Here is a 15,239-nt window from a genome sequence, read left to right on the forward strand (position 1 = left end):
TCGGATGGATTAGGAGCTTTAAGAGATGTAGACCAAAGGTAAAACTGTAAAGGGAAACAGAAGAAAATCGAGATAAAAGATAAGTTTCGTCACAAATCAAGAAAATTCGACGATATAGAAAAAAAATCAGAGGAAAACTGTTGCAATGTGGTACTAATGATAATCCGGCAGAAAAGTACACAGAAATGAAAAATCGAAAAATTAAAAACAAGCATGAGAATTCGAACCAAAAAAAATCACAAAAAACTTTAATTTCACAAATAGGAATGATTAGGCTTGACAAGAGGGAATGAGCAAGAATCCGAACCTTTTAGAAAATTGTTGCAAGAAGCAAAAACATACTGAGAGGAGGACACGCTGCGACTGGACGATGACACGCAAACGTGTTTTAACCCAGGGTGGCGAACAATGGAGATTTAATTAAACACAAGAACATCCAGGAGAGACAGGAAGAGCTTGAAAAAAAATCAGTCAACAGAACAAAACGAAAGAGTGAAGATAAAACCACAAACGAAATGTTACTGAGAATGAAAGGATAAAAATGTTTAGCTGATACCAACATTCTGAAACAGATTTTTACAGGAAAAAAAACAAAGACTAGAATTGTGTATCGTAATCTTGTGATGCACCCTGGGAGGACTCCTCTCTCATTCATAGCACGTTTCCGTTCCTGCGGGTGTTAGGGTTGGGAAAACAGCAGTAAACCTGTCACAAATATCCCTTCTATTTTTTCTGCGAGGTTTTCTTTTCCCCTGTAATAGCTTTAGAACAATCCCGTTTTTGTTAAAGACAATGTGACATCATATCTCTTCTGTCTTTTGACACTGTTTGGCTGTAAATGTTCCTGTTTTCGCCCGGGCAACAATCAATGCCCGAGGCCCGTGAACAAAGTTTGAGCGATATGTATTCGAAAAAAAAAGGAGAAGGGAATCAGCTCGGCCAAATCTGAATATCATGATAAAATCATCCAGTTATGCCAAGGGTCTTTTACGATCATAAAGAGGCGTCTTCTGGACGCAGAGGGCGTGATGGCGGTTGTCTGCATGGAAATGTTTGCCCGGAAGTGACGCCGTCCTGCTGACTGCTGGGTCTTCCCTTTGCTGAGAGATCCTCCTCATCATCTTGGGTTGTTTTTCCCTTGCCTGTAAGCTTTTTTTGTCTTTTCTGCCTGCAAACTCTCCCTCGACCTCTCTACTCTGACTGACAGTCCAGATTCCTTGTTTGCGCGGGTCGCCAGCAGATGGACCTGAAATGCGCAGTCCTTGTTTATTTGCATTTTAATGCCATGCAGTCTGTGCTCTCTGCCTCAGCTATCTAATTTCCGGTCAACACTCCCTACAGCATTCATTAATATTTTCGCGCAGATAAAATGATGGACTGGACGAGTTATGGCCATAAACTAAAGAGTCAAAAGTTTCTGTAAAAACAACCTGGTGAACGGCTTTATTCTCTTTCCACAGAAGAAATCCACAGGATTTGTAGATTGGTGCTGTAATATGTTGTTAGCTATTTGATATGTCTGTGTATGCAAGAAAGAGGTATGAAATTTTGTGTAAATTTTATGTAGAACGCTCGAATGATGTGTCTGTACATGGTCTATTGTTGTACCTCTGATGTGGTAATGCGAACTAAATTGCTTTTGATAGTTGAGTAAATAATAATAATAATAATAATAATAATAATAATAATAATAATAATAATAATAATAATAATAATAATAATAATAATAATAATAATAATAATAATAATAATAATAATAATAATAATAATACAGTTTTGAAAAAGTAAAGAAAAACATTCAAAAAAGTACCGTCTAAAATCGAAATCGAAAAAATGCAATAAATGTATTCATCCTTCTGAAATATCGTCTTGAATGTATCGTGCTAAACGTCCCCTTGTATACTGGATGAACACAAAATCCAGAAACATCCAAGCTTGCGGTCAGCAGATTAAGCAGTGGACGGGAACTAAGAACCTGTTGGCTCTTGAAAGACACAATCTGCGTATCTTGTAGTCAAGCTTCTGTCTGCAGGTTCATTCCAGCGTCTGTAGCTGCCATTCCTTCTTGGCTTCGAGATAAATCGTGGGAAAAAAAATAGATAGAGAAATTTACGTAGAGAAATTTGCTTTTTGGAAGACTCGCAGCACACGCAGGGAATATTTCCGGTATGCTCTGAATGTTGATGATTCGTCTGATACAATCTTCTGTGCCTAATACGATCGCAATCACAATCATGCCGAGTAATCATGTATTGAGTATTTTCCCTTTTTCACTTTCAAACAATTAGTTTTCTTGAAATGTATTTTCTGCATAGAGCCCGCCCAGCTGCGATGTTCCCACGTGCATGGAAAAAAGAGCAGGAATGTTCCTAGAGGTCACTTTGTGGGTTCAGAACTGCCTTACCTTCGTTAGACAAGAATAAGGACCCTTGAGTCCTGTTCTTCATCAGGGAAACAGCTGCATGGAGAAAAGCGCAATATGCTGGAGGGTGTGACTCATTTCGCGTTTTTTCGTTTGTCTTTCTTTCTCTCCGTGTACGAACCTGGACTTCGTCTGCTTACCAGAAGCAGTCAGAAGGAGATTTGCTGTCCTTGAGATTCCGGTCTCTCACGGCCAGGTGCGAAAGATATTTTTGTTTCTTCCAGGATTTTATATCGATCCTCCGAAAACTTTATCTACCATGTCCGCAAAATAAACAGCTGCTTTACAGACTGCAACAAACAGATGTATCTTCCTTCGCGAAATCTTTAAAATTGTTTATTGCCGTTTATTTTTAGTCACAGGTCATCGTTTCGCCGTCGCTTCTTGACTAATGAACGTGTCCATACTTAACACCTTTTTCGCCTTAATGCTTTCTTCAGAGGATTCCAGAGAGTGGAATGCACTAATGGTGCGGTCAGGATTCCTTCCTTCGTTAACTTCTTGCTGACATAAGTATTCTACACCCTTATTTTAGCAGTAGTGACAGTAGAAATAGAAGACATCTATCGTACAGGGACAGCAGTAGCAGCCGCTGTCTTTGTTGACATTATTTATAACAGATACTTGTACAGACACAAAGTTTGAAAGTCTTGTAAATTATGATTCTAGAACATACTTCACATTCTGCTCAATATACACCAAACAAGTGTATGGCTTTAAGATGCTCAGAATAGCCAGTCCCACGGAAGATGCAATGGTGCTGGCACTTTAACTGCCTGTATTTATTAGGTATGTGAGTCATAGGTGTAAGACAGGCCACCAGACGGTCCTGGACCAAAAATAAATCATAGGTGGTCCTGGTCTCCAGGACTTCGTGAGTTTTCTATCCCACGTGTTACAGGGAAGCTTTGTGTCAAACACTAAAGAAACTGTCCGTCTTTCATATCAACGAAGCCTAAACGTGTGGCATCAATATTGTGGCCATTTTTGAAAAATTATTCATTGTAGCTAAAGGAGCAGAAAGCAGAGGACGGTGTTGTCAGGATACAGAAGATGGAATCCTTTGTGGTTGCAGATGTGGCGGTGCTCCGGTCAAGCTGTGGGCACGTGTAGCTACTGCGGTCAGCGGAAGTATCCCAGGACATGCCGCACCAAGACCAGCAGGCGCCACAAAGTTTTGTTGGCGGGAATGATTTTTGTCACCATCCACCTGGCGGACTGCGCGGGCTCCAAGGTGAGTTGGGTTAAGGGGTGGGTAGGTGGCTTCTTTGGTGAGGTTGTTTGCTCATTTGTTTACCTGTTTGTTTGTTTGTTTGTTTGTTTGATTGATTGATTGTTTGTTTGTTTGTTTGTTTGTTTGATTGTTTGTTTGTTTGTTTGTTTGTTTGTTCTCTATTTCTGTGGCTACCTGGTAAATGGTATGTTAACTCTGTAAATGACTACAGCTATATTGCAGAGTTTACAAGTTGTCTTTCAAGAAATCAATGGTTGCTCGTGTCCATTTGGCAAGAATGGACTTTTCAAAGTTTTTACATCGTTTTTTTTTTATCCTTCTTTATGTGCTTGCATGCATTTCGTGGCCTTTACACAATTTTTTCAAGTATTATTAGAATGAACAAGCGGCTTGTGTGTCGATGTTCATTCTTCATGACTCTGTCATGTTCTGTCACCTGCAGCTTTCCCTGCTGGCTATGTAAGTCTTCATGACATCATCTGGACACTTTCATATTCGTTTTTCCGAGATGATCGACACATGGGAAGAATCTATGAGGCTAGAAACCTTCCCCACCCCCAGCGCTCGCAAATCGAGATGAGCATCCTTTACCACGACTTCTATAAAAAGTGAATTGCCCTTCATACAGTTTTGTGTTACTATTTACAGTACAGTCTTCACCAATATAATAAGCAAAACAGAATCCTATCACGTTTTGCCTCTGAACAGTCAGGATTAGACGACCAAGGTCTTATCTGGCGTTGGTTTCTCTTTCTGTTTATTCTCTTCCTTTGAATGAAGGTGGAAATGATGATTCACTGTGCTGTGGCTCCTGCGGCGGAAGACAGTTTCCGAGAATGGAAGTGGGTCGTGGTAAAATGAACAGGGCAAGATTCTCGTGAGACTTGCGAGGGACATCCAAGCTCACCACCCAGCGCCATGTGGAGACTTTCCGATACACAGTCTCTGGGGCTTTGAAAAGACTATTGGCTGAATGTTTGTCTATCAAAGACACTGCCAGTCTGCTATGGCCGCTGACTTCTGGGACTGATGGCTCGACCTTTCTGTCATCAATGTAAACGGCTGGTGAAATTGACATCCCACGTGATGTGAACTTGATAAATGGCGGTCGTGGTCATCCCTCCTACGTGTCTGCCGGAGTCTTTGTGACTGTCTCGTTTCTAATACCTGCCCTTCCCCCTCTCAACCTCACTCCCTTACCCCATTCCACCTCCTTCTCGTTCTGGAAAATTCCATTATTTCAAGCGATGTTGAAATACTTGATATTTACTTGGTAAAACTAAACCTTTTGTAAATGAGAGAAAAAAAACTGAGATCATAAAAGCAACAAACTTAAGGTTTCAATCTCAGTCTTAGCTAAGGACTGGTATTGATTCTTGTTCTAATTTTAGTGGAGCGTTAGTTTGCTTTTCTTCCTTTCTTTATCATCATTTGAATTAAGAAATTTCTTTTTTTTTCACGTTTCTTTCTCTTCTTTACTATTCTAACTTGCGTGGTTGCTGATCACACTCTTTCGGGTATGGAAAATCTTACATGAGTTTTATTAAACTCGAAACGCACACACATCGCTAGGTAAAAAGCTTCAGTCAACAGCTCGACTTTCACAGCCTGTCGCGCCATCTTTATGAACATGTTCACTTTCTGTTTTTAACCTGATGATGATGCGAATGCTAGCTAACCACCTCACTGGCCTCGTCGTGGTGTTTGGTTACCCACAATACCGTAGAAGCCTTCTGAAGACAAGTCGGCCCCCAGACCATCGCCATCTTGGTCGTTTGCCCAAGTTATGGCCTCATGCGATGCATTTTCAGCAAGTGCGTCTTCGCCCGCAGGCGGAAATCGTGGGACGAGGCCTCGTCACGTGACCACCTTGCAGCAGTCCTTGCGAAAGCAGATTGGCTGTGACTTAGCGAGTTAATCTGATAAATGGCCCTACTTTCGAGCCTATGGGAGCCCTACAAATATAAAATCAAGACCAGGAAATGTTAGCAAACAATTGAAACATCCTTTTCTTTAAAAGTAGCGTCAACAGCTATTGTTCTTGTAGTGTACATGTTGGAAGGATTCTGATGGTAGAGACAGCCCGGTATGTCCTGTGATATTTCTGTCTAAATGGATATTTTTTCGTCTACAATATATACAATAACTAAAATATTTTCTGAGATAAGTAATCAAAAACGTAAGTATCAGCACATGGAAAAAATGACCGATAAAGGATAAATCAAAATTACATACTAAGTTTTTGGTGATTTTTTTCACATCCGTTTATTCCTCGCTCTCTCCCTCTCTCTCGTGTATTTTGATTGTACATTCGTAAGTGAACAGAGTAAAATGCTAGCACCACTGTACACACAAGCAGAAAGGTAAGACATGCTTTTAGACTCTGCATGTGTGTATGCGCGCGTGCTCATCATTGCATGTTGAAGCACAAACTAACCAGTCCAAAGAATCATATGGACACTGCCCCTTGCCTATTGTACTATGGAAACAACTAGTTGTTCGCTAGTCTCACCACTGTCGATACCCGAAGCCCGGCTTTAATTTCTATTTTTACTTTAAATTCATAGAAGCATCATCCCCCAGAAAAAAATCCCGCATCTAACGACCTCATTTTTATGATGGAGGTCCAGAAGGCCTCCGAGGATACCTGACGCTGGACGCCTCCTATCCGTAAATGTGATCTCTCTTTATTCCACTGCACAAATTGGAGGACATAACCGCGTTTATGACGAATTCCTGCCAGGTCCCATTTAGTTTCAAACTGCATCTGACAGTCACGCTGGAGTGTTCCAGGAGCATCTTGGACGAAATCTCACGAGAAAGAACGACATTATATTGCTGGGCTCCTGACGGTAGTTGTGCGAACTTCTGTTGCGTGAAACACAACATGCTGTCTCACAAACAGATTGTTTACTCTCCAGCAATGTTTCTTTTTGCACTTCTCCGGGACAGCATTTCCAACTTCAAAAGGATGAGTTTCTTGTGATGCCTGCGACGACACGTGTTTTCATGACATTTCTCCAAACAAAAAAACTCTGTTCCGGGGTGAGCGATGGTCCGACCTACATCGACCATGACCTTGTCTAGACGAGCTTCAAGAGGAACAAGCTTCTCCTTGCTTTGATTTTGGAGAAGCGCCAAGACTCAAACACTACCAAAATATTCAAGGCCAGAGTTAGAGGTAAAATTGCTGGATTGAACCTGGTAGACTGTGATGCAGACACCCTTGACTGAAACATCAAAGAGGTGCAACTCTCAACAGCCCAGGAAATGATAGAGGGTCAAAAGAAGAAGCAACGAGGTCCTTGGTCTCTGGGACCTAAAGAAGGCCTTGTAGAGAAAAGAAAGGCAAACCTATAACAGTTTCTATGTACGAAAAGAAAATTGTGCCGTCAGTAAGGGTTGTAGTCAGCTGCTTTGTCTATCCATGTGCTTCCTTCCCCGCCAACGACCAATACCAGTTAACGAATGAATAACATCAGCATCTACAGTTCTAGAAAGCTCTATGTAGCCATATCTGTAGACCGGTATACAAGACTCTAGACTTTTAGACTATCAGCCATCCCCTTAGGCTTGTGGCTGTTTTCAATCACAGGGTTTTGCAATACTTCCGGTGCTTAGCTAAGTCTGGGGTAACCTCACATCTTCGTGACTGCGGCCCCTGAGAGCTTAAAATAAATGTACGCACATGGCCTGTGGGGCATTCTCACACCACTTCCATACTCCCTCCGTTCCTCCATCGCATCCCAGACCATCCCCTTAATCTTCCTTCACATTTGTCTTTTCTGTTCTACGAACTCTCACATCTTCTTTTATCTCTATGTTCAGGTACTTGACCTGTTTGTCCTTATTCTCAGTCATTCTCCAGCGCTTAAAGCCTCCTCCATCTCTCTCTCTTTCCTCTCACCCTTCTGTCCATCTTTATTTTGTAAACATTTCTCTGTTTGTTCGAGGGAAGGGGTGGTGTTCTTATTAGTGTCCGCTATTCTAATTAGTGTAGTTATGTTGTATAATAACGATTTTTTTTCTTTCATTTAAAAATAACAGTTGATAATAACATTGATAAAGATGAGGAATTTAGCATGATCATGGAAACCGGAAAAAAATTAATTTGAATTCATCTCTCTATCTGTTTTAAATGATCAGTGCTACTCGTCACAGGCATATTCATTTTGTTATTACTTGGTTTTAATTTTGTCTTGTTTTTCTCAACGCTTCTCCAAATTTAAGCTTCTTTTCTTAACACGAACAACAAAAACAAACAGCACGGTAGAGCAAACTTGTCTGTGCTTTTATAAAAGTCAGCAAGCTGACTTTCATTGTTTTCCTGTGAGAGGGCACGCTGTTCCCCAGGTGTGATGGTTTAACGGATCTAAATGTTGACATATCCTTTGATTTGATAGTGTCAACAGCTGGACTTGATAGTGTCAACAGCTGGACGGCTGCCAGTGGAGGGTTGGCATGTACCGCGTGTGTGTTTAGTATCTGTCACTCACTTTACCTCACTAACATAAACACACCCGTCTTGTAGCGAGAAACACCTCTCGGTCCTCAATGACTTGGTTTATTGTGCCAGGTACTGTTAAGTACAGTCCAACCACACCTAGGTGTGGCGAGCACTTTGCTTATTATTTCTTACAAGACCTTCATGTGTGTTTTCCTCTCTCTATCTTTGAGTACCCCTTTTTTCTATATCTCGTACGAAAATGTTTAGCGAGGTTTAACAATTGACCGAAAGACCGCAGGGTTAACAGGTTGGTGGTTTGGCGAACAGCCATGTCCAGTCTAGGCCAAGTGGACCTACTGGTCAGACCACTCATCTTGAGTGCCTTGATTTGCCCCGACCCCAACGGTGATGAATTAACCCGTAAGAATTTCTTCTTAATCTCGACTTCGCACGAGGAGGACACTCCACGCCTGGGATCACGAGTTCTTCATTCCAGTCCACTAGGTCATCGGTAGTCCGTGAGTCGTTATCGGTCAACTGCGAGGCTGACATCTAGAATTATCATTTGAGTAGAGTGCACGTGATTTGTAGTTGATACGAGGCCCTGGTCAGTGGGGTGTTTGGGATCAAAATATTGTCAACAGCTTAGGTGGACATGCAGGGTATGATCACAATGTTTTTACCTGTGTCGCAGGATATGGTCAGCGTCTCTCCCGAGGAGCAGGGTCGTCGAATAGCGGAGCAAGAGCTGGCATGTCTCACCTCCATTCTCGACAACCCTCCTCTCTACAGTAATGGTAAGTCTGCTTTGTATCTTTCTTTAATGATGTTTGCTATGTATTTTTCTACAGTAATGTTAAGACTGATGGGTATTTTCTACTTTTCTATTGTTTCCTCTTTACGCGTGTCTCCTGTCACCCCCAAGATATTATAATCATTGTGGTTATCATGTTTCTTCTCTGTGTTTGGTCATCGCTACTGATGTTAGAATGACAACCATACCATTTACAGTTATTTTACATGTTGTGTTTAAATTGGGATCCACTTTAACGAAAACAACAACAATGGCATGGACACGTGTGCATCTCGGACGCTCAAAGATTTAGAAAGACGATGTGGAAGCTGCGTCTTGTGAAGTGACTTTACGAACCTACCTTTCTGTTTTCCCAGGTTCCCATTGCCCACCTGTCTGGGACAAGCTCATGTGCTGGCCAGCCACCCCGGCTGGCACCACGGCGGTACAGGCCTGCCCCAACTACGTCAACCTCTTTCGGTCTGACGGTAAGACCTTTGGACGAAAGTGTCTGGTGTTAGAAGGGCACCTGAACATCCAAACATGATATTATTATTTTTCAGTTATTTTACAAGTAATAAAGTCTCAATCTCTTGTTATTATTTGTTTGTGTGTGCTTTCCAGAAAACGCCACGCGTACATGTACGGAGGACGGGCTGTGGTTCGTCAACCCTCTCACCAACGAGACATGGACCAACCTGACCATGTGTCTGATGCCAGACCGCCCGCACTTCCCTGAGAAATTGAGGGTCAGTACTAGACATGTTTTTTCTGTAAAAGTCGTGTCTAGTCAGGAACGACCGTGTGTGTGTGTCTCGTAGTTTCTGTTGGGATGTGTCAGGGCTTGGTACTACAGCCGGGGGAGTAACAACAGATACCACAACTTGATAGCCCGCCATTTGCCATCTCTAGGTGAGGTGTCAGAAAAGATGTATAAGCATTGTAGGTAGTGTAGAAACTACCAATGATTAATATTTTAATGGTGCTTTTATTATTTTACAGTTAAACTAAAGATGCTCAGTTCAGTACCTCTGCCTATTTTCTCTGTTTTTCAGACTCATCTAGGTCACATCCGTCTGATGTACAACATTGGTTATGGAATCTCGCTGGGTTCGCTTGCACTGGCCGTGCTTATCATGCTGTGTCTCAAGTAAGACCCTCGTTAGGACTCTGTCATGTCGTGTTACAGTCAAGGACTAAGAGGTTTATGTCTGTTGAATTGAAGAAAAACCACATTCCCAGTAAAATTTAATAATCCTAAATAAAATAGAATCTCAAAATTCTAGCGAATTCTCTTATCCCTTGTCTTTCTAAATATAAAAGAGCGATACTTGTATACTTCTTTAGTGAGAAAATGTTCTTGTAACAATTTCTTATCTAGACTTGCCAACATATACATTCTGAAAATTATTTTGTGTTAAAATTATTGTAACAGGTTACAGTGACCATCGCAAAGTTGTTGATTTTGTGTTGTTCTCGCTCACAAGTTTCGTCAGGCAAGGCGTCAGATATCTGACGGTCACCAACATATGCAAAACCAGAAGTCTTGTCCTTTACATCCCACCCCTTAGTAAACAGACATTTCTGAGTTTAGGGACGAACATACAGAAAAGAACCAGTTATTGGTTCCTCTGTAGGGAGTCCTCTATGATGGGGACTACTCAAAACAACTACCGCCACGTGGTGCAGGTTTTGTCTGAAGCAGCTAAACAGACATAGACCAGGATGTCTCATTTAAAAAAAAAAGAAAGCTTTCTGGACTGTGATCTCAGAAATCAGTTTAACTAATCTCCCCTCAATTCCATTCGTGTCATCTTCAGATTTTTGGTCTGGATTCAGGGACTCAAACTGTTCTTCCGGACAGCTCCAGTTATCTGAATCACAGACCATCGCAACATAAAACATAATTATGGTCCAGAACTATTCTTGCCGGTCCGTCACAAAATATGGTTTCCTGCAAATTAGATGCAATTATCTGGGAAAAAGCGAAGTATAGATACAGAGTTGATGGAAGGTTGCTGTGCACTCTCCAGAAGATTCATTCTACAATATCAACATGAAGTCAGTCATCAGAAGAGAAGCCGGTGTGGAAGTCGGTCCACAAGAATTTCCATACTATCGCCATCTCTTTTTTAGCTTTACCCCTTTCTTTCATTTATTGATATTTTGCCGTTTAAATATTGTGGAATGGGTAGGAAAACATGCAGGAGGTGACAGCCAACAATTGCTTGTGAAACGTCAAAGAAATTCGTCGATAGCACTGTGCAAACGATGTTTTCTCTCTGTGGAGGTTACCAAGTCGACAAATATTTCTTGTCCTCTCTGTTCTTTTGAGTTTCTGATCGTGAACTGGGTTTCTTTGATCTTTGTTCTCTTCGTAAGATTTGTCAGTACTGACGTGTAGTGGACAAAACTAGAAATTCAGCAGTGTGTGAAGCGGGGTGAGCTGATTTCACTGATATCAAAAATATGAAAAATGGACAGTGTAAAACTGGCCTTGTTAGCCATTTTAACCAGTATTCTGCTGACGGAAACACAAATTACAAACGTATTAAAAAGTTCCTAGCCAAACTTGCCTACCTCCGTGGATTTCTTAAAATCAAAAACTACATTATTTCATGAAACTAAAACTACATTTTCTTTTGCTTTAAATTTGTATCAGCTACCCTCTTTTTCTTTTTTTTCTTTTTTTTTGTCTGTCTCAGAACTGTACTTCTGTGTCGCATCTTTTAGTCCTATTTTTACATTTCGGAACGAATATGGTTATAGGAGAGACATTTTCTTTTCTCAGGAAGTTGCACTGTCCTAGAAACACCATCCATCTGAACCTCTTCGCCTCGTTCATCTTGCGAGCCTCTGTCTCCTTCATGAAAGAGAATCTTCTGGTTGCTGGTCTTGGATTCCCATCGGACGTCATCCAGACCCCGGACAGTGTGTTCTTTTTGAACCAAAACAGTCCAGTAAGAAGCAGCTATGATTGCAGTTATACTTCGAGAATGATGGATGCCTGCTTGTGTGTTTGTCGGTCTGTCTCTGGATTTGCATCTTGTCTTTTATTGTTTCTTATTTCTCTTCTCTGTACACATTCCTGTCATCTGTTTCTGCTCCTGTTTCTGTCTTTGTCAGGACTAAATTTTCTCGTGTTTTATTTCTATTATACCAATGATGTTTTTGTTACTTTATTAGGCGTTACTTTTTTGTTTTTCAATTTACCTTCACTTGCACTAGATCTTTCCTGGATTCTTAATTGTGTTTCTCCTTAATCACTTCTACAGAAGTACATTACCTTGTTTTTATATTTTAATCCAAACAAATTTTTAATTCTGTTTACTGGCGTTTGACTTTGATTCATTTAGCATTGGGAGTGTAAGCTGTTCTTCACCTGCTTCCACTATGTGCTGGGCGCCAACTACATGTGGATATTCGTGGAGGCCTTGTATCTCCACATGCTCATCTCAGTCGCAGTCTTCTCCGAACGGTCTGGCATCAAGTTCTACATTATATTCGGTTGGGGTAGGTGATCCTACTTGGGGAAAATATTATATTATAAAATATTATAATGCCACAGTTGATATACGTAAGTCGAAAATCAGGATTTGACAGGTTGCATTAACTGTGTTTTCGTGTGAATTTACAAAGAAACTTCTTGTAACCTGAGATCTCAGGACCCAGTCGATCAGTTTTTCTCTTGAATCAGGTTTCTAATTTCGAGTCTGCTGTGACATCAAAAAATATGTATATATGTAGGAGATGGCTGCCTGATTTTCTTTGAGGTAAAGCAGCTTCCTTCAAACAAAAAGGCTGGTTTTAAAGTTTTATTGTGAAGGAATTCAAACAAATCCACTGTAAGCTATAACTTCGGTAAGAGAAAGCCATTATGTACTCAATTTGTTGTCAACTTGATTATCACTAGGTTTGTTGTGTAGTCACCAGGCGTGGGTTTTTCGGTATTTTACCGGCCAACCACATGCCATAGAATTTTGAGACCGACCCTACAGAAAACTTTGCCCACCCGTGCTCCAGGGTAACAGGAGTCAGCAAGTGTCGTGGGAAACAAGTTGTGCTAATACATTTATACACACATATCTGGACTTACTACTCAACTTACAAGAATGTTTTTAATCTGAATTTATAATTTTACTGAGTACCTTTCTGTCTATTACACAAAAGAAAGAAGGATGAAATGAAAGAGAGACAAAAGATAATAAAAAGTACATGATTGCTTCAAACAAAAAACAAAGAAGAACACCAGGCGTGTCATAATTCTGCCTTTGTAGCCCAGAGAGCTTCAATAAAATATTTAAACAAGAAAACAAGGAAACAAATTATAAAATAATAAGGTTTCAAATTTCTTCAGAAGGAAAGATTAAAAATTCTACTTCTCTTATTAAAACTTAAGCACAATGATTTATTATTTATAAGTGAGTGCACTGGGACGAAACAGTTTGCTTTCAGTAGTAAATAATTTCTCAGTGACGTGTGGCTTCAAATCAATGAGAACCTGCACAATATTTTGTTTACTCTTGCCTGGTAGACGTTCAGCCCTCTCCAAAGTCAAGGAACTAACTCAATATTGTTTTCTTGTGTTGTGAATCCTCCCAGCTCTTTCATAAGTAGCTGCAGAGAGGCCATGGGAAATCGGCGTGATTCAATAGACTTCTGAGCAATGGCCACTGGCGACTTGTCTTGAGGGCTTTCAAATAATCTTTAAGAATGCAAACCATTCTGCAAGATCGATACTGAAAGAGAATTGTTTTGTTTTGTTTTGTTTTGTTTTGTTTTGTTTTGTTTGCTTTGTTTGTTTTGTTTTGTTTTGTTTTGTTTTGTTTTGTTTTGTTTGCTTTGTTTTGTTTTGTTTTGTTTTGTTTTGTTTTGTTTTGTTTTAATCACCCTTCGTTCAGTTAATGAGATTATACATGGCATTTCACAGTCTGATTTTTTTTCACAGGTATTCGCTTCTTATTGTGATTATAATGATATACAATTATACATTAACGTTTAACTTAAATAAATCCCATTCATGTAACATAATATCGCATTGTAATGATATAGCCAACTTATTTTGGTTTCTTTTTTTCTAAATTTATTTTATTTGTATGTTTTTAAGATGGATTTAACACTGCGAGCACATCTTTTATTTCATGGCACCATATATATATATACAATATATATCTATACAGCGAGACAAAGAGCCGTGCCGAGGCTCACACAGAATTATTTACACAGGTTTGTCTAGTCCTGGGTTTGTCCATACCTTGCTTTGCCTGTGATTAGGTTTATCTGTAACTGGGTTTTTCCCTTGCAAGTCTGAGTTGATCTCTGACAAAGACCAACCTATAGTAAGAAAATATTAAAGCTGCTTGTGAAGCAAAGAACTTTTTACCTACGGTATAAACTCGCCTATAAACTGCGAGACAAAGTAAACGTTGATGCTACTCATAGTTTCAATTTTTTTCATTTGAACAAAGGAAGCCAATTTTCACGGGAAAAAATAAGGAAATAGCAAACAGATTATTCACGTTTGGTAAATGTTAGAGAATGTCTTAAGACGACAGTAAGTGGACTTTCTTGTTTCTTTGTAAGAGTTGCGAATGTTGTGCAATACGATCATCCACTTTCTTTTTAAATTCAATCGCGTTCGAGACACTTCGGAATTTCGAAATACTGATTGAGTTTTTTTTTTATTCCTTACAGCTTCTCCATTGTCATTTGTGATACCCTGGGTAATCGTGAGAGCGACTCTAGAGGATGAGCTGTAAGTTCCTCCGTTTCTTTCCATCTTACAGTCCTCAAAATATCAATCATATAACCACCGTCATTAATTCAAATATTCAATGTAAATAGAGATTATATATATGTTCATATTAATTTAAATATTAAAACAATTTTCTATTCCTCTACCTGTACCTATACGTATACCAATGCTCCTTTATCTAAGAACACTGACTCGCTCCTCGTCCTCTTTGATGCAGGCTGTAAGAGAAAATTTAAAAGTAGAGATTGAAGAAAGCTTTAACTGTGTCTGTGTGGCTAAAATTTCTCCATACCCTTTATGGGGTGAACGAATAAAATAAAATATCAAATATCAAGCTGATTTTATCTTTCCTTTTTTAGTTGTTGGAACACGCATCCGAACGAAGGTTATTTTTGGATAATGAGAGCTCCCATCGTTCTTTCAATAATAGTGAGTTTTTTTCATATCAGCACGTTTCTGTAAGCGAGTGAATAGGAATAGTTTATTTTCGGGTGAGTGAGTGAATGAATGAGTGAGTGAAGCAAATAATCTACACATTACAGACTTTTACTAAAGAGGGTATCCTCTTTGATTTTACTTTCAATATAG

The 15,239-nt window shown here is 39.9% G+C and overlaps 1 protein-coding gene across 3 annotated transcripts in view; it reads left to right on the forward strand.

The window, feature by feature from the left end:
* LOC112564669 (secretin receptor-like) overlaps positions 1–15,239 on the forward strand; it is a 66,766-nt gene that overhangs the window by 39,985 nt on the left and 11,542 nt on the right. For all 3 annotated transcript variants that reach the window (XM_025239643.1, XM_025239642.1, XM_025239644.1), the window contains exons 2-10: positions 3,498–3,656; positions 8,798–8,900; positions 9,274–9,384; positions 9,521–9,645; positions 9,952–10,046; positions 11,688–11,856; positions 12,253–12,409; positions 14,591–14,651; positions 15,011–15,080. In XM_025239643.1, the coding sequence (XP_025095428.1) occupies positions 3,498–3,656; positions 8,798–8,900; positions 9,274–9,384; positions 9,521–9,645; positions 9,952–10,046; positions 11,688–11,856; positions 12,253–12,409; positions 14,591–14,651; positions 15,011–15,080 (1,050 nt within the window). The remainder of the gene's footprint in view (positions 1–3,497; positions 3,657–8,797; positions 8,901–9,273; positions 9,385–9,520; positions 9,646–9,951; positions 10,047–11,687; positions 11,857–12,252; positions 12,410–14,590; positions 14,652–15,010; positions 15,081–15,239) is intronic.

This window comes from Pomacea canaliculata, linkage group LG5, assembly GCF_003073045.1.
Source record: "Pomacea canaliculata isolate SZHN2017 linkage group LG5, ASM307304v1, whole genome shotgun sequence".
NCBI classification, from domain to species: domain Eukaryota; kingdom Metazoa; phylum Mollusca; class Gastropoda; order Architaenioglossa; family Ampullariidae; genus Pomacea; species Pomacea canaliculata.